This window comes from Nerophis ophidion, linkage group LG03, assembly GCF_033978795.1.
Source record: "Nerophis ophidion isolate RoL-2023_Sa linkage group LG03, RoL_Noph_v1.0, whole genome shotgun sequence".
Lineage (NCBI taxonomy): Eukaryota > Metazoa > Chordata > Actinopteri > Syngnathiformes > Syngnathidae > Nerophis > Nerophis ophidion.
Window position 1 is genome coordinate 1,976,296 of NC_084613.1, and position 26,528 is coordinate 2,002,823.

Below are 26,528 nucleotides of genomic sequence, written 5' to 3' on the forward strand. Positions count from 1 at the left end.
GTTGCTGACACCTCAGCTAATGCATCATTTAGTTTTTGCAATACACTTGTATTCATTTTTCCGCCTTTTAGCCCCAAATGATTGGAGTCATTCCAAAGCTGTGCATGTAAATAGTGCATGTATATAGTGCCTATAATTGGTGTATGTGAATAGTGCATGTAATTAATGCATGTAATTAGTGCATGTAATTAATGCATGTAATTAGTAGATGGAAATCCAGTATTATTGGGGCTCATTAGCCTGAAGCCGCCTGTCAATCAAGCTTGGTTCCTGCCTAAAAGCCCGGCCCAGCAGACCAATCAGCGACGAGAAGGCGGGCTCAGTTGTCTGAGGCGTCCAATCACATTCTAGGGTCGGCCATGGATTTCATGAAAGTTTTTTTCCTTCTTCTTCTCTTTTAGCATCGTCGCCGGTCGCTCGTCGACTCCACACATCACACATCACACATCACACACCACCCCGGACTAGCTTCCCTTCAGCAGCCCGGGAGGGAAGGAGGGAGAAGGAGAGACAAGGAGGGAGAAGGAGGGTGTGTGTGTGTGCGGAGCGTAGAAGACAATCTGCCTTTAAAGCAGTCAGGAGTGAGCCGCCGCGGAGGAGGAGGAGGAGGAGGAGAAAAAGGAGAAGCAGCGGCGGACGCAGGCAGAGTCCCCGAGCGAGAAGATGGAGCAGTACGAGGAGGACAATGACTACATGCAGCAGGAGGACGACTGGGACCGGGACATGCTGCTGGACCCCGCCTGGGAGAAACAGCAGCGGAAGGTCAGACTCCACTTCCGGGATAACAACTTTACTTCTTCTTCTTCTTCTTGTTTACTCCCTCAAGTGACGTAGGCATACATTACGCAAGTAATCCATAGTAGAACATTCACTGAAGTGTAGGACAGCAGCTGTAATCTTTCACTTACCTTATTTTACTCACATCTCATCCATCTTACATCATCTACACATACATCTATACGTACATATATACTTACATCTATACATACATATATACATACATCTATACATACATCTTAATGCCTATCTGTACATCTACCTAGTCATACATCTGTAGGTCTATCTGTACATCTATCCATTTGTCTGTACATCTATACATCTATAACTATATCTATACATCTACTGTATACATCTATATACACTCGTACATATATCCATACATCTATCCATTTATCTATACATCTGTACACCTATACATCTTTGTATACATGTACTGTACAAATGCATATACTTCTATACATCTATACGTCTATCTACATATCTATACATACACCTATCTACACATCCTATCAATATGTCTGTACACTATTCATCTTTAAGTTGATCTATATGTCTGTTCACCTGTACATCTATCATACATCTAGCTCCACCTCTGTACATCTTTCTGTACAAATACATATCTAAACATGGATCTATACTATATATCTAAACAAGGATCTGGACATCTATCTCACATATATCTTACATGCATACATTTCATCTCTTAATTTATAGGTGTGTACATCTATACATACATTTGTACACCTACTGTATGTATGTATGTATGTATGTATGTATGTATGTATGTATGTATGTATGTATGTACGTATGTATGTATGTATGTATGTATGTATGTATGTATGTATGTATGTATGTATGTATGTATGTATGTATGTATGTATATATGTATGTATGTATGTACGTACGTACGTACGTACGTACGTATGTATGTATGTATGTATGTATGTATGTATATATGTATGTATGTATGTATGTATGTATGTATGTACGTACGTACGTACGTATGTATGTATGTATGTATGTATGTATGTATGTATGTATGTACGTATGTATGTATGTATGTATGTATGTATGTATGTATGTACGTATGTATGTATGTATGTATGTATGTATGTATGTATGTATGTATGTATGTATATATGTATGTATGTATGTACGTATGTATGTATGTATGTATGTATGCATCAATTCATACATCTATTCCTTTATTTATTCATCTATGTATGTATGTATGTATGTATCTTTCTATATGCACGTCTACTTATTCATCTATATATCTATACGTACATCTATACATTTATATTTAAACATTTACCTATTTGTCGATGTATTGAAACATTTATCTATACACCTATAAATCTATTTATTCATCAATGTACTGTATCGATACATCCATCCTATTGTATCTATGTCTATACATCAAGCCGTACATCTATAGGTCTATTTATTTGTGTTTATTTACATGTATGCATCTATACATTCTTCTATGCCAATGGTTTTCAACCACAGTGCCGCGGCACACTGGTGTGCTGTGATGTGGGAAATGATGCAACTTCACATAATTGGTCCAAAATAATATTTTTTTTGCAAATGATTAATTCTAATCTGCAAATACTGTGGCGTTCCTTAGTGTCCGTGCTGTGTAGAACTCGGCTGTAGAACTGTGATCCCAATATGCAGACCACAGTGTGCAGGTAAAAAAAAGGTATGTAACGCTTAAGCCAAAAATGAACAAAAGGAAAAGGCAATAAAGCTACTGTATGTAAAATGACAGTAAAACTGAACTGGCTACAAAGTAAACAGAAACAGAATGCTGGACGACAGCAAAAACTTGCAGAGACGGATGGCGTCCACAAAGTACATCCGTGCATGACATGGCTAGCAACAATGTCGCCACAAAGAAGAATAGCAACAACTTCAATAGCCTTGTTTGCTAACGCAAAGCAGGTGCGGGGAATAACGCACAAAGGATCCCATAAAACATAAAATAACAGCACAAGACAGGAACTAAAGCACTACACACAGGAAAACACCAACAAACTCAAAATAAGGCACGAGGAGGACCTGGTGGAGTTTTATTTTTTTAACATTTTCTGCTGGTGTTGTGCCTCCGGATTTTGAAATGGAAAAAAATGTGCCTTGTCTCAAAAAAGGTTGAAAAACACTGTTCTATACAACCGTATATCTATAAATCCATCTGTATGTCTGCTCTTACACGAGTACTTCCTGGCCTGCATGTGAAGTCAATTATATTTATATAGCGCTTTTTCTCTACTGACTCTTAAGCGCTTTCACATAGTGAAAGCCAATATCTAAGTTCCATTTAATGGCTACTGTGTCAAGTGTCTTGCCCAAGGACACAACGGCAGTGAGAGGGAAGGCGGAAGAGGGGATCGAACCTGGAACCCTCAAGTTCCACGGCTGCTCTACCAACCCAGCCATACCGCCCCGTGAATACTGAAGATGTTTTCATGACACAGTCACATTTTTGCAGTGGCTGGATGATGACGCACAAATCAGTGAATATAAATCAATCACCATCAATATATGAAATAATATCAATACGTATAAAATCAATCAATATCAATATATACACAATAAATCAATATGAATAACATGTACAATAAAAGCTGCAAGCAGCGATGGACAGGACCGAGTATATATGGAAGTGGCTGTGGAGGGGGAAGTCTGGGCTTCCCAGATATAACTTAGAACAAAACACTACTTTGTATTATATTGTAGTTTTTACCTTCCATAACATGTCTACTGACAGATATAATTTAGAACTACACACTACTTTGTATTATAAACATTGTAGTTTTTACCTTCCATAACGGTTCTACTGACAGATATAAGTTAGAATGAAAATACATGGGTACGGCTAGTAGCTACTACTAGCAAACAGATGGACCTACCAACTCGGCGCATAAAAAGTGCAGATGGCCTTAAAACGCCACAACAGTCAGGCACCACATGTAAGTACCCAAAATAAAAACTCGACATACAAAGAAATTCAATCGGAGCAGAAACATAGGAGGAAACGGGATTAAAACCCGATGCTAACCGCCCATTGAAAATACATGGGTACGGCTAGTAGCTACTATTAGCAAACAGATAGACTTAACAACTCAGCGTAATATCTTAACATCGACACACTCTCTCGTCGCAACTCGGCCCTGATGGTCGCCACCTATAAGTTTACAATTAGTTGTAAAATGTTTGACGGTTGTTTTTACCATATGCAGGCAAATGACAACTTTAAAACATACCGGCTTAGCTACGGCACCCAGCAGCCATCTTGGTATAGACGATCACAGCCCCTCCCTCACGAATGTTGGTGCGTGCGCACCAGCAGCAGACAGTACGGGAAAAAAAAGGAAACAAAAACGTCTCCCTCACTGTGTCTGCGCACGGCGGCCATCTTTGAAATGATTTTCAGCGCAGCGTTTTTTTGAAGGCTGATAAAATAAAAACCGTAGCAGTAATTAAAACTCTTTCATCAACTTTTAATGGGAAGGGTTCAATCTCTCTCCTGTGGTAGTTTGAAGCCGACACGACAAACGCGCTCAGAGGAGATAATGTTTGAAAAAAGGTGACCGGTTTTTACTAAACATTTGTTTTGAAGGGGGAATTGCAAACTTCCTGTTGATTTTTGCTGGGGGTTGTCAATATACGAAATGTAGGTCTAAGTGAGACCTACATAGAGGTTTTTGTTTCATGTCTCTACAACATTCCTACTGGAAGTTACAAGCAGTTTTGTCTGTGTTTTCTTCCTAGGAGCAATTTTGTTTGTGTTTTATTCCTAGGGGGCGCTAGAGCGCAATTTTGAGTTTTGGGGTTAGGTCTTTTGATTAGATCGCAATATTCGCCAGTCGTGATGTGTGTGTCCAGTTTGGTGAGTTTTGAAGCATGTTAAGGGGGTCAAATTACAGCTCAAAGAGGCAAAGGTGAGTGTTTTTACAAAACTTTTGTTTTAAAGGGGGAATTGCAAACTTCCTATTGATTTTTTTATCTGAAGGATGTCAGTGTATGAAATCTAGGTCTAAGTGAGACCTACATAGAGTTTTTTGTTTCACGTCTCTACGACATTCCTAACGGAAGTTACAAACAGTTTTGTCTGTGTTTTTTCCTAGGGGGCGGTAGAGCGCAATTTTCAGTTTTTTTTTTTTTATTAGATGGCAATTTTCACCAGTTCTGATGTGTGTCAAATTTGGTGAGTTTTGAAGTATGTTAAGGGGGTCAAATTACAGCTTAAAGCTGCGGAATAATAATAAAGAAAGAAAGAATAAAACGCTAGAAATTCAATAGGGTCCTCTGTCCCATTCGGTCCCTAATAAAATGATATCAACAAATATATAATGAATTAATATCAATACATGTACAATCAATCAATATGAAGACGTCATCATTTTTATGAAGTGTTGAGCAATAAAGGACAAACACACACACACACACACACACACACACACTTGAAGCGAGGACAAAAATGGGGAAGACAAGCAGCGTGGAAAGGGAGCGAGCGTGTGTTCTGGGCCGGGCTTGTGTGTTCTGCGAGCGTGTGCCCAAAGATGGTCATAATCTGGCCTGCCTTCCCTTCTTGCCGCTTGGAGGGAAGAAACTTTTCTTCTGCTGCTGCTTTCCTGCATGATGTCTTGGCTGCTGCTGCTGCTGCTACTGCTACTGGGACACTATCAGGTGTGAAGACTAGCCTGGACTTCTCTTCACACAAAAGTGCTTCTTTACCCAGAATTAGTGGCCTGCTACTTCTGGCAGTGTGGCAACTCTAACTGTTGGGAGTCACAAACTCCTTCCAATCTCCTTTGTTGTTGTGTTAAAGGTTGCAAACATTCACTTGACAAACACAAGTGAATGTTTGCTACTTTTTAGCTACATGTTTGAGAGCACCACATTACGGCGACATGGCAACAACAAAAAAAAAGTGTTGCTAAAATTCATTATACTCGCAAAATGACAAAAAAAAGTTATAATGTGCATTCTATGTTAAAACACAGAGTCTGTTTACACCTAGCTGCTTGTTTGCTGCATTTTGGCTACTTATTAGCGACAGGCTAGCTACTTATTACTTATTCATAAACGACATGTTAGCTTCATGTTAGTTACACGTTAGCATCCCACGCTTTGCATTGGACTTGGTGATGTATGACTTAGATGCAGCTGCTCGGCCATGGAAAGCCATTCCATGAAGCTCTCTGCGTACTGTACGTGGGCTAATTGGAAGGTCACATGTGTAGCAAGTGACTGTGCAGAAAGTCTTTGCACTATGCTGACCTTCTCTGTCAATTTACCTGGCCTACCACTTGGTGGCTGAGTTGCTGTTGTTCCAAAACTCTTCATTTTTCTGAAAAGAAAAGCAGACAGTGGACTTTGGAATATTTACGAGCGAGGAAATTTCAGGACTGGATTTGTTGCAGAGGTGGCATCCTATGACAGTTCCACGCTGGAAATCACTGAAAGTGGCCCATTCTTTCACAAATGTTTATAGAAACAGTCTCCATGCCTAAGTGCTTGATTTGATACACCGGGCCAAGTGATTAGGACACCCGATTGTCATCATTTGCATGGTGGGCCAAATACTTTTGGCAATATAGTATGTATGTGTGTGTATATATATATATATATATATATATATATATATAAATACTCTCTCTTTATATATATGAGTATATATATGTATATATACACTCATATGTATACTCTCTATCTATATATATGAATATAATTATATATATTCATATATATGAGTATATACATATGTATGTATATATGTTTATTTGTATATTTGTATGTACACACACATACATATATATGTATGTATGTGTGTGTGTGTGTGTGTGTGTGTGTGTGTGTGTGTGTGTGTGTGTGTGTGTATATATATTTATGTATGTATATATATATATATAATAGAAATGGAAGAATGCACTTGTTGGAGTACAAGGAGTTGTTGGGCAAAGTCAGTCATTAGAGAATCCTGGATGAGGCAGATTAGGAAGAAGAAGAAGATGATGATGATGATGATGATGATGATGATGATGATGAGCACCTCTTTGAAAGCAAAGTGTTGCCAAATGTTTTGGATTCTCATGCAAGTTCTAACCTGAGACGGCCGGGAGTACGAGGGCGCTGGCGTCCTCTTATCTTGGAGTCTTAATGTCTTTGCACAGGCAGGTGTCTCTGGGACACGGGGCCAGAGGCAACATCACATATTTCCACACACACACACACACACACACACACACACACACACACACACACACACACACACTGCAAGGCGCATTACAGTTGCTGTGATGTCTTCCATGTTGCCCTTATAAGACTGTGAAGAGACGTACCTAAGCCCCCCCTTCCAGCATCTCCCACGCCCAAACATTTTCCCTCCCAGACCACGCCCACATTCCCAGACCACACCCACATTCCCGCGCTCGGCGTGCAAGGCAGCCCGGCGATAAGATCCTCACCTTCTCCTCAGTCTCGCTTTAAACCTCGCATCAATTCCAGTGTCGCCGTATTCTCTTCAGGCCGTGTGGCGACTCTGCGATCATGCAGGACTTGTTGTGCAAGTCTTGTGAGTCACAAGAACCGGGCCTTGGACCACTTGGTTCCACTTCATACCCGCTCAGTCCCATGGAGCTGGTGGAAAAGCAACATGCATCCTAACTATATTTGTCTTCATTTGTTATATGCATCAAGTCTTCATTCAAGGCTAAGGCAAAATATGCAGATATTTATGCTGAAAATGGCCCCAAAATGTCCAGATATTAATAAAAGACCATATCGCCCAGCTTTAGTCTGACTGTCAGTGGTACTTTAACTTTGTAATAAACAAACTGCTGGGATCTCTCAGTGAGGTGGCTCGCTGCTGTCAGGCACATTTTAGAACTTTATTTACAATAAATATATTGTTTTTCAATTGATGACATTTATTAATTGATTATATAATCACTCAAATGTGAATTGCAATGAATGTAAAAATGGATCATGACATCAACAATAGCATGATAATAATGATCATGACAATTGTGTGACGTGACATTTCTGCAGCAGGATTTCAGAGCACATGTTTACTGATATCAAAGTAGCTGAAAAGCTGTTGACTTGAACAACAACTCTGATGTTTCACCACTAGCAAAAAGTGCTGCGTGCCAAACACTGGCTGTCATCACATTCCTGTCTTGTCACGATGCACCTGCCTTACTGCTCGACAAAGACCGCCATGAGGTGTCATGTGCTGCATCTCATTATGACAACTCCATCAAAGTGACACTGTGGTCCTATTGCAAACTTTACATATTTATATTTATTTATTTTTCTTATTATTACGTCCTAGTAGGGCTGAGCAATACGGCTGAAAACTGTATCAAGATATAAGTGTTCCATATCGGTCGATACAGATTTCTTATGACCTATCAAAAATAACGACTAGGAGAAAATTGTACAAACAAATAATTGGAAATGTAACTTTCCTCTGGTTATAATTTCCTCAGCTGTCAGGAAGGAAGGAAGGAAGGAAAGGAAATGTCATCACAACTATGGAAAACACATCGATGTAAGCCACTGAACATCCATCCATCGTCTTCCACTTATCCGAGGTCGGGTCGCGGGGGCAGCAGCCTAAGCAGGGAAGCCCAGACTTCCCTATCTCCAGCCACTTCGTCTAGCTCTTCCCGGGGGATCCCGAGGCGTTCCCAGGCCAGCCGGGAGACATAGTCTTCCCAACGTGTCCTGGGTCTTCCCCGTGGCCTCCTACCGGTTGGACGTGCCCTAAACACCTCCGTAGGGAGGCGTTTGGGTGGCATCCTGACTCCGCATCTGGCTCCTCTCCATGTGGAGGAGCAGCGGCTTTACTTTGAGCTCCTCCCGGGTTGCAAAGCTTCTCACCCTATCTCTAAGGGAGAGAACCACCACCTGGCGGAGGAAACTCCGTGATGTTGTCCTTCCGCTCATGACCATAGGTGAGGATGGGAATGTAACCTCTTTGACAGGTGCACGAGGAAGGGCGCAAGCTCCGCTCATGTCTACGGTAAGAGCCGACTTATTACCACAATTTCCTCACCGAAACCTGCCGGTTGACATGTGGTCGGGAACCATGTTCGCTTGACCGCTCTGTTCCATAGTAAAGCTTCACCTTTGGGAATGTAAACAAGGAATCACCGGCTGTGTTTGTGTGGCTAAAGGCAGCCGCAATACACCGCTTCCCACCTACATCTTTCTTCTTTGACGTCTCCATTATTAATTGAAGAAATTGCAAAGGATTCAGCAACACGGATGTCCGGAATACTGTGTAATTATGCGATTAAAGCAGACTACTTATAGCTGGGATCGGGCTGGAAAAAAATGTCCGCTACAATCCGAGACGTCACGCGCACACGTCATCATACCGGCGTTTTCAACAGGGTGCTTTGTGCGAAATTTAAAATAGCAATTTAGTAAACTAAAGCGGCCGTATTGTCATGTGTTGCAATGTTAATATTTCATCATTGATATATAAACTATCAGACTGCGTGGTCGCTAGTAGTGGCTTTCAGTAGGCCTTTAAGTCAAATGGCTGATTAAAAGAAAATCTATTGATAACAATCATCATGCATTTTTTTGCACCTGGATCATTCGCAGTATTTTGCAGCGCCTCTCAGAATGCACCTTGGACGTGCTAAATAAGTTTGTGTTTGTCCAGATTGAACGTCAATATAGCCCAGAAAAGGAGGCAAAAACAGTACCAAACACCACATGGTGGAGCATATGATGCCATGAATGTGGAGGGAAATTAGTGTTTCCATGGTGACGATAAATAGCATGCAAAAAGATCATCTAGACAGGGCGGTTTGCAGCACTTCTGCACTTGTTATCAAGTGTGTGTGCAGTCTCCAGCCATCCTAATTTTCATGTGTGTTACTTGGAGTTTGGGGGCTTTCTTCTTTCCGGGTGTGGACGTCAACTTGTGAGGTGCAGCTGGAGAGTGTGCCGTGTAAATTGAGGCAGGGCAGTGTAAAGAGATACGCTGGAGTGGAAGCACACCTTTCCATTCAGCACCTGTGTGTGTGTGTGTGTGTGTGTGTGTGTGTGTGTGTGTGTGTGTGTGTGTGTGAGGGGGTGGGGTTTAGAGCAGGGGGAGCCAGTAAGAAGAAGACGAGGCTTTCAGGCCATCCTTTTGTCAGCACACTCAATTATTCATGTGTGTATGCTATCAGGTGTTCATCCTGCTGCTCTTATATACATGTCATACTTATATACATGTCATACTTATATACATGTCATACTTATATACATGTCATACTTATATACATGTCATACTTATATACATGTCATACTTATATACATGTCATACTTATATACATGTCATACTTATATACATGTCATACTTATATACATGTCATACTTATATACATGTCATACTCTTTCTTGACTATCTCACATTGTTGTTGTGGGTTTGTTTGTTGACTAAAGGGCTGGGCGATATATGGCCTTTTTTCAGTATCTCAATATTTTTAGGTCATGTGACCATACACCATATATATGTGGATATGTTTAGGTCATGTGACCATACACCATATATATGTGGATATGTTTAGGTCATGTGACCATACACCATATATATGTGGATATGTTTAGGTCATGTGACCATACACCATATATATGTGGATATGTTTAGGTCATGTGACCATACACCATATATATGTGGATATGTTTAGGTCATGTGACCATACAGCATATATATGTGGATATGTTTAGGTCATGTGACCATACACCATATATATGTGGATATGTTTAGGTCATGTGACCATACACCATATATATGTGGATATGTTTAGGTCATGTGACCATACAGCATATATATGTGGATATGTTTAGGTCATGTGACCATACACCATATATATGTGGATATGTTTAGGTCATGTGACCATACACCATATATATGTTTAGGTCATGTGACCATACACCATATATATGTTTAGGTCATGTGACCATACACCATATATATGTTTAGGTCATGTGACCATACACCATATATATGTTTAGGTCATGTGACCATACACCATATATATGTTTAGGTCATGTGACCATACAGCATATATATGTTTAGGTCATGTGACCATACACCATATATATGTTTAGGTCATGTGACCATACACCATATATATGTTTAGGTCATGTGACCATACACCATATATATGTTTAGGTCATGTGACCATACACCATATATATGTGGATATGTTTAGGTCATGTGACCATACACCATATATATGTGGATATGTTTAGGTCATGTGACCACACACCATATATATGTGGATATGTTGCCTTAGCCTTGAATGAAGACTTGATGACAGCAGTATGATGATTCTATGTGTCTACATTCAAACATTCTTCTTCATACTGCATTCATATATGCACATTTTAAACTTTCATGCAGAGAGGGAAATCACAACTAAAAGTGTATTTATGAAACAGTTATTGGCACAGTGGCACAAACATTCATGTCATTTCCAAAACAGAAAGTGCAAGATTGTCAGAGACATTTTAAAACCAGCTATGAGTGCACTTTTGTGCATGATGTCACTAAGATGACATATCAAAACAACACTAAAATAAAGTGCACTTTTTGTTCAGAACGCCACTACAATACTTTAAAACAAATAAAGTGCACTTTTGTGCATGATGTCACTAAGATGACATATCAAAACAACACTAAAATAAAGTGTACTTTTTGTACAGAACGCCACTACAATAGTTTGAAACAAATAAAGTGCACTTTTGTGCATGATGTCACACAAAATACTTCAAAGAGTGTCAAATAAAAATGAGCTGCATTATGGGAAATAAATGGGTTGTACTTGTATAGATCAAATAGTGTATGTCCTTCACTATGTGGTAGGTTCCTGCCGACGTTATCTCCTTCTGTTGTTGACTATTTTATTCATACGATCTGGAAATGGTTCCTTGGGCATTTTGTGGGTGTGGCACCGAACGGAGATGTTGACATGCAGAGTTTCAAGCACTCTTCATTCTCAAATGATGCTACATTAGCAGCGCTGTTACTTTTCGTAGCAACGCTTTTGCCGCATAATTGTTCAACATATTCCCGCTTGGAACCAAACCACCGACAGATTCCGTACTGTTTTTCTTAGGAATTAATTCTTCCTTCATTTGTTACCAGATTGGCACCTTCTGTCTTTCGTATTACAAGTCACAACACACCGTTAGCACCACAGCTAATGTTACCCATGCTGCTACCTCTCTGCTGGGCAAGGGCGTATACGTATGTGAGGTATGTAAGAAGGTGCACTTGTTTTATGTCTCTGTGAGACGGAGAGACAAGAAAGAGTGGGAAACTCATGCAGTGTAATGCCAGCAGCTAAAAGCAACTGCGTGAGAAGGTATACTCCAATATCACCACATTGTCATTTTCTATATCGCACAGACACAAACCCACAATATATCCAGTATATTCCATATATCGCCCAGCCCTAGTTGACTATCTCACATTGTTGTTTTGTGTTTGTTTGTTGACTAGCTGATGTAGTTGTCAACATGTTTTTGACTAGCTAAAATTGTTGTTGTGTGTTTGTTTGTGGACTATTCGATACTGTTGTGTGTTTGTTGATGAGCTGGCGTCGTGTTTGTTGCATCAATCAATCAATCAATCAAAGTTTATTTATATATCCCTAAATCACAAGTGTCTCAAAGGGCTGTACAAGCCAAATTACATTTTTGTTGTGTGTTTGTTGACTATCTGACATTGTTGTTGTGTGATGGCTGATTAGCTGATATTGTTGTGTGTTTGTTATCTTATGTAGTTGTCATGTGTCTGTTGACTATCTGACATTATTGTTGTGTGTCTGTTGACTATCTGACATTGTTTTTGTGTGTTTGTTTGTTGTCTAGCTGGCGTCGTGTTTGTTGCATCAATCAATCAATCAATCAAAGTTTATTTATACATCCCTAAATCACAAGTGTCTCAAAGGGCTGTACAAGCCAAATTACATTTTTGTTGTGTGTTTGTTGACTATCTGACATTGCTGTTGTGTGATGGCTGATTAGCTGATATTGTTGTGTGTTTGTTATCTTATGTAGTTGTCATGTGTCTGTTGACTATCTAATATTATTGTTGTGTTTGTTGACTATCTGACATTGTTTTTGTGTGTTTGTTTGTTGTCTAGCTGACGTCATTGTTATTTGTTTGTCGACTGGCTAGCATTAGCTATGTGCACATAACATGAATACGCGTGGCAAGCAGCACATATCACAACATGGGGGGAACGGAACAGCTCCATTTTAAAAAGAGAGGTAGAACAAAAGTAGCGATCAGAAGGAAAAATGTATAAATAAATAACATGATAACGAAGGACAAGTCGAATTTCACAGAGGCATGTAGAAGTTACTGATTCTTCTTCTACTCAGTGGCCTAGTAGTTAGAGTACCGCCCATGTGTATGTTGACTATCTGATGTCATTGTAGTGTGTGTTTGTTTACTTGCTAATGTTGTTGTTGTTGTGTGTATGTTGACTATCTGATGTCATTGTAGTGTGTGTTTGTTTACTCGCTAATGTTGTTGTTGTTGTGTGTATGTTGACTATCTGATGTCATTGTAGTGTGTGTTTGTTTACTCGCTGATGTTGTTGTTGTTGTGTGTACGTTGACTATCTGATGTCATTGTAGTGTGTGTTTGTTTACTCGCTGATGTTGTTGTTGTTGTGTGTATGTTGACTATATGATGTCATTGTAGTGTGTGTTTGTTTACTCGCTAATGTTGTTGTTGTTGTGTGTATGTTGACTATCTGATGTCATTGTAGTGTGTGTTTGTTTACTCGCTAATGTTGTTGTTGTTGTGTGTATGTTGACTATCTGATGTCATTGTAGTGTGTGTTTGTTTACTCACTGATGTTGTTGTTGTTGTGTGTATGTTGACTATCTGATGTCATTGTACTGTGTGTTTGTTTACTTGCTAATGTTGTTGTTGTTGTGTGTATGTTGACTATCTGATGTCATTGTAGTGTGTGTTTGTTTACTCGCTAATGTTGTTGTTGTTGTGTGTATGTTGACTATCTGATGTCATTGTAGTGTGTGTTTGTTTACTCGCTGATGTTGTTGTTGTTGTGTGTACGTTGACTATCTGATGTCATTGTAGTGTGTGTTTGTTTACTCGCTGATGTTGTTGTTGTTGTGTGTATGTTGACTATCTGATGTCATTGTAGTGTGTGTTTGTTTACTCGCTGATGATGTTGTTGTTGTGTGTATGTTGACTATCTGATGTCATTGTAGTGTGTGTTTGTTTACTAGCTGATGTTGTTGTTGTTGTGTGTATGTTGACTATCTGATGTCATTGTAGTGTGTGTTTGTTTACTCGCTGATGTTGTTGTTGTTGTGTGTATGTTGACTATCTGATGTCATTGTAGTGTGTGTTTGTTTACTCGCTAATGTTGTTGTTGTTGTGTGCATGTTGACTATCTGATGTCATTGTAGTGTGTGTTTGTTTACTCGCTGATGTTGTTGTTGTTGTGTGTATGTTGACTATCTGATGTCATTGTAGTGTGTGTTTGTTTACTCGCTAATGTTGTTGTTGTTGTGTGTATGTTGACTATCTGATGTCATTTTACTGTGTGTTTGTTTACTCACAGATGTTGTTGTTGTGTGTATGTTGACTATCTGATGTCATTGTAGTGTGTGTTTGTTTACTCGCTAATGTTGTTATTGTTGTGTGTATGTTGACTATCTGATGTCATTGTAGTGTGTGTTTGTTTACTCGCTGATGTTGTTGTTGTTGTGTGTATGTTGACTATCTGATGTCATTGTAGTGTGTGTTTGTTTACTCGCTAATGTTGTTGTTGTTGTGTGTATGTTGACTATCTGATGTCATTGTAGTGTGTGTTTGTTTACTCGCTAATGTTGTTGTTGTTGTGTGTATGTTGACTATCTGATGTCATTATACTGTGTGTTTGTTTACTTGCTAATGTTGTTGTTGTTGTGTGTATGTTGACTATCTGATGTCATTGTAGTGTGTGTTTGTTTACTCGCTAATGTTGTTGTTGTTGTGTGTATGTTGACTATCTGATGTCATTGTAGTGTGTGTTTGTTTACTCGCTGATGTTGTTGTTGTTGTGTGTACGTTGACTATCTGATGTCATTGTAGTGTGTGTTTGTTTACTCGCTGATGTTGTTGTTGTTGTGTGTATGTTGACTATATGATGTCATTGTAGTGTGTGTTTGTTTACTCGCTAATGTTGTTGTTGTTGTGTGTATGTTGACTATCTGATGTCATTGTAGTGTGTGTTTGTTTACTCGCTAATGTTGTTGTTGTTGTGTGTATGTTGACTATCTGATGTCATTGTAGTGTGTGTTTGTTTACTCACTGATGTTGTTGTTGTTGTGTGTATGTTGACTATCTGATGTCATTGTACTGTGTGTTTGTTTACTTGCTAATGTTGTTGTTGTTGTGTGTATGTTGACTATCTGATGTCATTGTAGTGTGTGTTTGTTTACTCGCTAATGTTGTTGTTGTTGTGTGTATGTTGACTATCTGATGTCATTGTAGTGTGTGTTTGTTTACTCGCTGATGTTGTTGTTGTTGTGTGTACGTTGACTATCTGATGTCATTGTAGTGTGTGTTTGTTTACTCGCTGATGTTGTTGTTGTTGTGTGTATGTTGACTATCTGATGTCATTGTAGTGTGTGTTTGTTTACTCGCTGATGTTGTTGTTGTTGTGTGTACGTTGACTATCTGATGTCATTGTAGTGTGTGTTTGTTTACTCGCTGATGTTGTTGTTGTTGTGTGTACGTTGACTATCTGATGTCATTGTAGTGTGTGTTTGTTTACTCGCTAATGTTGTTGTTGTTGTGTGTATGTTGACTATCTGATGTCATTGTAGTGTGTGTTTGTTTACTCGCTGATGTTGTTGTTGTTGTGTGTATGTTGACTATCTGATGTCATTGTAGTGTGTGTTTGTTTACTCGCTAATGTTGTTGTTGTTGTGTGTATGTTGACTATCTGATGTCATTGTAGTGCGTGTTTGTTTACTTGCTGACATCCTTGTTGTGTTTGTTTGTTGTCTACCTGACATTGTTGTTGTGTGTGCTGCCATGTTGATTTGTATTGCATGGTCCAACCACATGTTGCACATATGCAAATAGCAACAAAATTTGTTGTTGTTTATGTTTCACCACAATTAAACAACACTCTTTTTCTGTCCCTGGGTTTTAGAAAATTGGGAAATACCGTATTTCCTTGAATTGCCGCCGGGGCGCTAATTATTTTAAAACCTCTTCTCACTCCGGCGTTTACCAAAGGCATGCGGTAAATTTAGGCCTGTGCTTATAAATTTGAGTGTGATGTAAGGATACCATCATGAAAAGCACATTTAATAAAAAAAACGTTATTATGGTCTTACCTTTACTTATAAATGAAGTCCATGCGCAGCTCCTTCTGATCAAAAGCATCGATAACTTGTTTATAGAAGTCTTCCTTATCTTTCTTCAGTTTTAAAAGTCTCTCTGTTTCGATGGAGATCTTCCTTTATTACCTCCTGCTTCCATTGAAAGTCCAGTTTAGAAAACAGTTTTATTTTAGATATGTAATCCTCCATGTTAAAAGTGCAAGCGAGAGGAAAAACTAAAGGATCGCTGCTCACTCTTGCTGCTTGTTGTCACTTCTTCTGCAGCCGAGTAGTCGCAAGAAGGATCACTAGCGCCCTCTACCACCAGGAGGCGGGAGTCATTTAATGACTCATATTTGACACACGCAGCTACGGTATATTAATAAAACATAGCTGCTTACTGTTCTTTTTAGCATATTCAATAGCTTGGACCTTAAATCCTACTGAATAGCTCTTAATCTTCTTCCCTTTATGCGATTTCAAATTATGGAAATCAGCCTCCTCCATTTTGAAAATGATGACAGGTGAAGTGTCACTCGTGACGTGACGAGTTTGACCCGGTGGAAATTCTAGGCATATGCTAATTATTTTGCGAAACGAGTTTGACCCGGCGGAAATTCGAGACATGCGCTAATAAAAATTATATTTTGCGAAACGAGTTTGACCCGGCAGTAATTCCAGGCAGGTGCGTACTGTATACCTGGCGGCAATTCAAGGAAATACGATATTTTTTTTTTTTATTGTGGTTAACTTGTGTAGAAAAAGTCCACAATGTTTGAACCAGTGTGCCACGATGCCTGTGTCATTGGTCTTTAAGTTGGTCCCTAACTTCTTTTTACACTTGAATGACAGGAAGGTGACAATGTGACTTCAAACATTGCATGCTTCATAAAGGATTTAGGATTGTAGCAATGAATGTACTTTTAAGGCCACGAACAACCCACATATTGAGGATGATATCACATGACTATAAGATACGATGGTATTGTAGTTGAACTCCCAAACGTGGCCTCGCCTGAGGACACAAAAAGGACAAGAAGAAGACTATTTCAACCCAATAAAGAACATCGTCTTTCAACGCTCTCTCTCTGCTTCCTTCCCTTGTTCTGCCTCCTTTCCTCTTTCCTCTCTGCTCTCTGCTCTCCCGTCAGAGTGAAGGAGTGAGAGTGGGTGTCGGCGTCTGAGTGAAAGTTATTTGCTGACACTCACAGCCTCGGTGTGTCGAACACTCCTGCAGATTATCAGAAGCCACGCGTCAGCTCTGTTTGCTCTCAGAGTGAAAACACAAACATTGCGCTGCGAGCCCCGTTCTTTGTCACCGCTTCATCCTTATCACCTTTTATATCATCTTTGCATTTGTCCAAACATGACAGCAGACCAGCCAACACACTCCTTCATCCAACACACTCCTTCATCCAACACACTCCTTCATCCAACACACTCCTTCATCCAACACACTCCTTCATCCAACACACTCCTTCATCAGCAGAGCACCAAAGATCTTTCAGCAGCATTCCTGCTCTTTCATCCTTAAATCAGCTGTTGTACAGACAATCCTACTGAGAATGCCATCGACATTCATCGAAGCGGAATTTCGTTCCAGCACCGCCCGCGACCCTGAAAGGGACAAGCGGTAGAAAATAGATGGATGGATAGCATTGAGGTACAGTGTGGCAGAATGAGCACTGTGGATCGTCGACTGTCAGCTTCAAGGTGTTGGAGTAGAAATATTTGGGGTTTTGGCAACAGCCGCTAGACTAGATCCGAGCAATCTAAATCTAAGACTAGATCTGACCAATCTACGTCCAAGACTACATCTGACCAGTCTAAGACTAGATCCGACCAATCTAAGTCTAAGACTAGATCTGACCAATCTAAGTCTAAGACTAGATCCGACCAATCTAAGTCTAAGACTAGATCTGACCAATCTACGTCCAAGACTACATCTGACCAGTCTAAGACTAGATCCGACCAATCTAAGTCTAAGACTAGATCTGACCAATCTAAGTCCAAGACTAGATCCGACCAATCTAAGTCTAAGACTAGATCTGACCAATCTACGTCCAAGACTACATCTGACCAGTCTAAGACTAGATCCGACCAATCTAAGTCTAAGACTAGATCTGACCAATCTAAGTCCAAGACTAGATCCGACCAATCTAAGTCTAAGACTAGATCCGACTAATCTAAGTCTAAGACTAGATCTGACCAATCTAAGTCTAAGACTAGATCTGACCAATCTAAGTCTAAGACTAGATCCGACCAATCTAAGTCTAAGACTAGATCCGACCAATCTAAGTCTAAGACTAGATCCGACCAATCTAAGTCTAAGACTAGATCTGACCAATCAATGTCTAAGACTAGATCTGACCAATCTAAGTCTAAGACTAGATGTGACCAATCTAAGTCTAAGACTAGATCTGACCAATCTAAGTCTAAGACTAGATCTGACCAATCTAAGTCCAAGACTAGATCCGACCAATCCAAGTCTAAGACTAGATCCGACCAATCTAAGTCTAAGACTAGATCTGACCAATCTAAGTCTAAGACTAGATCCGACCAATCTAAGTCTAAGACTAGATCCAACCAATCAAAGTCTAAGACTAGATCTGACCAATCTAAGTCTAAGACTAGATCTGACCAATCTAAGTCTAAGACTAGATCTGACCAATCTAAGTCTAAGACTAGATCTGACCAATCTAAGTCTAAGACTAGATCTGACCAATCTAAGTCCAAGACTAGATCCGACCAATCCAAGTCTAAGACTAGATCCGACCAATCTAAGTCTAAGACTAGATCTGACCAATCTAAGTCTAAGACTAGATCCGACCAATCTAAGTCTAAGACTAGATCCAACCAATCAAAGTCTAAGACTAGATCTGACCAATCTAAGTCTAAGACTAGATCTGACCAATCTAAGTCTAAGACTAGATCTGACCAATCTAAGTCTAAGACTAGATCTGACCAATCTAAGTCTAAGACTAGATCTGACCAATCTAAGTCTAAGACTAGATCTGACCAATCTAAGTCTAAGACTAGATCTGACCAATCTAAGTCTAAGACTAGATCTGACCAATCTAAGTCTAAGACTAGATCTGACCAATCTAAGTCTAAGACTAGATCTGACCAATCTAAGTCTAAGACTAGATCTGACCAATCTAAGTCACCTACTTGGATGACAGGTGAAACGTCTTCTAAGACAAACCAAACAGTCCAGTTGCGATGGACTGAATGTCCTGAAAATCTAATGACCTGGATGAACGAGAACATCCATACACAATACAATGTAGTTTAATCCATCCATCCATCCATTTTCTACCGCTTATCCCTTTCGGGGTCGCGGGGCATTTCTTATGAATATTCTTCATTAATATGAGTATCATTACACCAAAGCTTTAGCACACTCACAATTTGACAATATATTGCAATAAATCTGTATATTTATAAATGGTTGATTTATATAAGCTAGTAAGGTAAAGTGTTGTACCTGACAAGTTTCAACTACCGTAGCCGAAACTTGTCAGGTACAACACTTTACCTTACTAGCTTATATAAACTTGTCAGGTACAACACTTTACCTTACTAGCCTATATAAACTTGTCAGGTACAACACTTTACCTTACTAGCTTATATAAACTTGTCAGGTACAACACTTTACCTTACTAGCCTATATAAACTTGTCAGGTACAACACTTTACCTTACTAGCCTATATAAACTTGTCAGGTACAACACTTTACCTTACTAGCTTATATAAACTTGTCAGGTACAACACTTTACCTTACTAGCCTATATAAACTTGTCAGGTGCAACACTTTACCTTACTAGCCTATATAAACTTGTCAGGTACAACACTTTACCTTACTAGCCTATATAAACTTGTCAGGTACAACACTTTACCTTACTAACCTATATAAACTTGTCAGGTACAACACTTTACCTTACTAGCCTATATAAACTTGTCAGGTACAACACTTTACCTTACTAGCTTATATAAACTTGTCAGGTACAACACTTTACCTTACTAGCCTATATAAACTTGTCAGGTACAACACTTTACCTTACTAGCTTATATAAACTTGTCAGGTACAACACTTTACCTTACTAGCCTATATAAACTTGTCAGGTACAACACTTTACCTTACTAGCCTATATAAACTTGTCAGGTACAACACTTTACCTTACTAGCCTATATAAACTTGTCAGGTACAACACTTTACCTTACTAGCTTATATAAACTTGTCAGGTACAACACTTTACCTTACTAGCCTATATAAACTTGTCAGGTACAACACTTTACCTTACTAGCTTATATAAACTTGTCAGGTACAACACTTTACCTTACTAGCCTATATAAACTTGTCAGGTACAACACTTTACCTTACTAGCCTATATAAACTTGTCAGGTACAACACTTTACCTTACTAGCCTATACAAACTTGTCAGGTACAACACTTTACCTTACTAGCCTATATAAACTTGTCAGGTACAACACTTTACCTTACTAGCCTATATAAACTTGTCAGGTACAACACTTTACCTTACTAGCCTATATAAACTTGTCAGGTACAACACTTTACCTTACTAGCTTATATGAATCAAGCATTTATTAAAATACACGTCAGTAGGCTAAATGAACCTCTTTAATATAATCTGTCTACATTTTAATCAAACACTATGTAGAAGACACACAGGTCAAGGACCATTTTGGTTTTCAGGTCTCTTTTTTTGGGGAAATTGGGCTGGTTTCATTTTCCCTTAGTTTCTTTGTTTGCTGGTTTTCTAGTCAAAAACGTGTTTATTTTGTAGAAGGTGTCGCGGGCCAGCAAAAAACTAGCTGTGGATTGTCATGATCGGCTACTTGGATCATGTCATGTTCTGGTTTGGTTCTGTTTTCTGTATCGTATCTTGTTAGTATTTTGTCTTCCTTAGTTCCTGGTGGCACTTCCTGTTTTGTTCTGTTGTCATAGTTACTTATTGGTGTCACCTGCCATGTGTTTTTGACGCACACCTGCCTCCTAATTTCTGTCTCTATTTAAGCCTGCCCTTTTTTGTCATTCGCTCTGGTAGTCTAATTTGCTATTTGATGCAACAGGTGACGTCGCTGTCCCCGCTTGTGGTAAAAGACTTTGTGTACTGCAGCTTCCACGCTATTCTGTTGCTTGTCCCTAGTTCACATGCTAGCGCTTTCTGTTCGTTTTGTCTTTAGTGCCTTTGTGCAAGTGTTTTCTGTTTCTAGTCTATTTTTGTAGTGATAATAAATCCTCAGTTCTTACCTTGACGCTGTTTCCATTCCGTCTGCATCCATTGAGAGAACAAAACCTGACCACGATGCCAGCCAAATGTCACATGGATCTTTATTTGCTTTCTTTGTTTGCTCGTTTTCTAGTCAAAAATGTGTTTATTTTGTAGAAGGTTTCCCGGGTGTCCAGCTTGGATTAAGGAGTGGACTCAGAGACAGAGATGAGGTTCTTAGTAATGCTTTTATTTTGAAAAACTCTTAAACCTCCATAGCAGGGTAATACACATTCTGTTAATAAACAAAAACTGTCAGTGGAAATAGTTCCAAAAAGGGATCAAGCAAAAATCACTCCTAAAAAGGAGGAAAATACCAACAAAAAGACAAACTGTAATTAGTGTCGTATCTGCTATGAAAAATTAACATAAAACGCTCCAGTAGAAGGAAGAACAAAAATGACTATACAAATTTTTACTCTAATAAAGGCAAACAAAAAATCACTCAAAAACTTTGAGGAAGAAAAGGTTATTAGAAAAAATCGAAACTCACCACTTTGGTTGAACAAAGGCTCGATCACAAAGGTCGCTCTGAGGTGGAGAAAAATTTCAATTCAGAATTACAGCGTGAGATTCTTTCTTCCAAGGGAATCTGGTGGCATCTGAATCGCTCCTTGTTCCTTGCTCAAATTATTGGGGAAATTGTCGCTTTCTCGGTCCGAATCGCTCTTGCTGCTGGTGGCCATGATTGTAAACAATGTTCAGATGTGAGGAGCTCCACAACCCGTGACGTCACGCGCACATCGTCTGCTACTTCCGGTACAGGCAAGGCTTTTTTATTAGCGACCAAAAGTTACCAACTTTATCATCGATGTTCTCTACTAAATCCTTTCAGCAAAAAATATGGCAATATGGCGAAATGATCAAGTATGACACATAGAATGGACCTGCTATCCCCGGTATAGCTCGGTTGGTAGAGTGGCCGTGCCAGCAACTTGAGGGTTGCAGGTTCGATTCCCGCTTCCGCCATCCTAATCACTGCCATTGTGTCCTTGGGCAAGACACTTTACCCACCTGCTCCCAGTGCCACACACACTGCATTAAATGTAACTTAGATATTGGGTGTCACTATGTAAAGCGCTTTGAGTCACTAGAGAAAAGCGCTATATAAATATAATTCACAAAATAAATAAGAAGACGTGGGAAGAGGCAAGGCATGGACACGGACATGAACATGAACATGGACTTGGACGCTAGACTGACACGAAAGCTCGAGACGATCCGGCACAGAACAAGGGGAGGCATGAGCTTAAATGGAACATGAGGGTAATGGGAAACAGGTGGAAACAATCAAGGGTCAGGGATGACGTCAGACTGGTGACACGAGAGGAAGTGATCTGAAACAAGAGGAGTTGCTTTTCAAAATAAACGTCACAAGACAGAAAAAACCAGGACAAGACTTCCCTCACCGCGGTGTGACAGTGGGCCAATAAAAAACTAGCTCTGGGTATCAAATGGCCCCCGGGCCACAGTCTGGATGTAAAGCGGCTGTTTGAGTGTTCTGGCCAGTGATGAAATGAGCTGTTTGAAACAGGTAAACAACACAGATGTTGTGTTTGGTGACTTGTGTGTTTTTGATGTGCTCGTACGGATGTTGTGGACTTCAATGGGTGGCATCTGGTGATCTGGCATCTGGTGATCTGGCGCCCGCTGGCGTTCCCCCGCGAGCTGCACTGACCAGCGTGGTTTGGTCCCGCCTCCTGCTTTCACCTGTCCCAATAGAAAGAGAGGACTATGTTGTGTGGGAACTTTTTCTTAAGAGGGTTGTCTGAGGTGAAGTGAGTTCATGCATTCATTGTCAAGGCGTGCGTTTACAGTATGTACAGTACACTTTCAACATGGAGCACGTGCAGTAAGTGTGGAGACCAGCTCAGCATTTTCCTGAGTCAGGTGATGGTCAGCAGTGAAAAATGCTGCAGGCTGCAAAAAGTACAGTAGTGCCTGGCTGACTCATGACTACTGAACTGTGAAGAGGTCAACTTCCCATTCATAGGAACTACTTAGTCCTCCATCCAGGCAGCGAGTAGTGCTACTCTGCACTGGGAAAAAAAGTACCATAAAAACTTCGGCAAACAATTATTAAAGGGGAACATTATCATCAGACCTATGTAAGCGTCAATATATACCTTGATGCTGCAGAAAAAAGACCATCTATTTTTTTAACTGATTTCCGAACTCTAAATGGGTGAATTTTGGCAAATTAAACGCCTTTCTGTTTATCGCGCTGGAGGCGATGACGTCAGAATGTGACGTCGCCGAGGTAACACACCCACCATTTTCATTTTCAACACATTACAAACACCGGGTCTCAGCTCTGTTATTTTCCGTTTTTTGGACTATTTTTTGGAACCTTGGAGACATCATGCCTGGTGGGTGTGTTGTCGGAGGGTGTAACAACACTAACAGGGAGGGATTCAAGTTGCACCACTGGCCCCAAGATGCCAAAGTGTCTGCCGCCAGACCCCCATTGAATGTGCCAGAGTGTCTCCACATTTGACCGGCGATGCTAAGACAGACATGGCACAGAGATGTATGGATAACCTGCAGATGCATTTGCAACCATAGTCAACCAAATCACAAAGGTGAGTTTTGTTGATGTTGACTGCCAGCTAATCGATGCTAACCTGCTATGCTAATCGATGCTAACATGCTATTTACCGGCAGTGCTAAAGCAGACATGGCACAGAGATGTATGGATAACCTGCAGATGCATTTGCAACTATATTACGTTTCCTTCCACCCACATTTAATGCGAAACAAACACTTACCAATCGACGGATTTAAGTTGCTCCAGTGTCACAAGATGCGAAAGTCCTGATCGTTTGGTCCGCACATTTTACCGGCGATGCTAACGCAGCTATTCGGCCATGCTATGGCTATGAATAGCGTCAATAGCTATTCGCTCAATAGCTTCAATTTCTTCTTCAATACTTTCATACTCCAACCATCTGTTTCAATACATGCGTAATCTGTTGAATCGCTTAAGTCGCTGAAATCCGAGTTTGAATCCGAGCTAATGTCGCTATATCTTGCTGTGGTATTCCCATTGTTTGTTTACATTGGCAGCACTGTGTGACGTCACAGGGAAATGGCCAGTGTCTTCGCAGAGAGCGAAAATTAGCACTTTAAAGCTTTATTTAGGGATATTCCGAGACCGGTGAAATTTTGAAAAAAACTTCAAAAAATACAACAAGCCACTGGGAACTGATTTTTATTGTTTTTAACCCTTTTGAAATTGTGATAATGTTCCCCTTTAAATAGCAACAGTAAAACACTGTAAAATTTTAAAAAAGGTTATCACAGTTGCAAATGCAGTGGATTCCCGCAAAGCAAGAAAACATAGATAACCTACATTACTGTGGTTATAGTACGTAGAAAACCTGACTTTGCTGTGAAAATAATGATGCTCTGTACAATGCTTTGGCAAATACTGTAATGTCACAAGCATGGAAATGCTCTAAAATGTATGGTGTTAGCATATAGCTCATACTTCTATGCTAGTGTTGCTAAGGTTTGTATCCTCCAGTCTCACTCTTTAATGTTACGTTGTTGTATGTGAGTTCACCCAACTATTGGCGCTGATATTTGCCTTTTTGACGTATATCGGTGTAGACCTCTTTTTATTGGTATCTGACTTTTTCTTCTTTTCTTTTTTCAACTACAACAGAACTACATCATCAGATACAATATATCCACATATGATATCAGTATTTAGTATATAAAAACTAAATAGTGAAGTAGATGGTAATAACCACTGCTCAAGCACCAGCACTTTTGCCCTCAATGTAAGTCATCCCTTTTTTTAGCTAAATATTCATTATCGGCCTCCCTGACTGCTAATAATCGGTATTGGTATTGGCCCTGAAAAAAACACACCAGTTGGTCTCTAATGTATGACATCTGTTACTATGGACTCGTGCACAGTTAAAGTCTATAGGCCTATCTTAAAAGTATAATAGTTTATAGCACCTCTTAGAGACACTCATCAAGGCTAACAAACTATTGTATATCTTATTTTATGGAGCTGCTGAACATTATGATATGGACAAATATACTATGGATGCTTCATTTGTAGGTATATTTGATTTGATTTTTGATTTTTATGAAGGTTCCCCATTAGCTGGTTGCCACAACAACCTACTAGTCTTCCTGGGGTCCACAAACTTAATACAGTCACAAATAAAAATCATATAATTATAACTACACAATACAGAAAAAAATAAAAGCATCAATAAGAAAACAAGCAAACAATTTACAGTCACAGAATAATAATTACCATCTAAATATAACAATATGTCCAAATTAGTGGATGTAAAAAGGCGATGATTGTGTGCCTAAGTCATCACGACTCCCGTTTCCACTCAAGAGTATTTTCATCCACATGATGGGATTCTTCGCACACTCAGGGCTCTTCAGGCTTTGCTGGTTGCCATAGCAACTGTGTCCGCGAAACACAGCAGTCAAGGCCCGGGCTGAGGTGTGAGTCGTTACTACACTCGAATTGGTCATCGTTGTACACAAAATATGCACCGCAGCCTTTTCATAGATTGGTGGACAATAAATAAGTGTTGCTCAGTCTGAAGGGGAGCTGGTCTGTCATTGGTCCACGTCTGTGCTGGAGGAGTCTTTTAACGTCTCTCTTTCTTTCACACACGCACACACACACACACACACACACACACACACACACACAAACAAACACACAAATAGGTGTGCGTGCCAGGACTGCTGCAGCCAAGGTGATGTATAAATGTAATGGCAAGATTGTGCTGATTTGGCACTTTGTGTCGCTGCCTCAATGGATGCTGCAGCTAACACACACACACACACACACACACACACACACACACACACACACAGTGACGCACTTCATCATGGTTACAAGCCGGAGGGAAACACACTTCCTCTGGTTGCCTTGGACACACGCTTACACACACACACACACACACACACACACACACACACACACACACACGCGCACACACACACACACACACACACATCCACACACACACACACACACACACACACACACACACACACACACACACACACACACACACACACGCGCACA

At 39.9% G+C, this 26,528-nt stretch overlaps 1 protein-coding gene across 1 annotated transcript in view; it reads left to right on the top strand.

The window, feature by feature from the left end:
- Positions 1 to 401: 401 nt before the first annotated feature.
- Positions 402 to 26,528, top strand: part of actn1 (actinin, alpha 1) — a 101,610-nt gene continuing 75,483 nt past the window's right edge. Inside the window, 1 exon segment of the mRNA XM_061893882.1 lies at positions 402 to 762. Coding sequence (XP_061749866.1) covers positions 664 to 762 — 99 coding nt within the window. The 5' untranslated portion in view covers positions 402 to 663.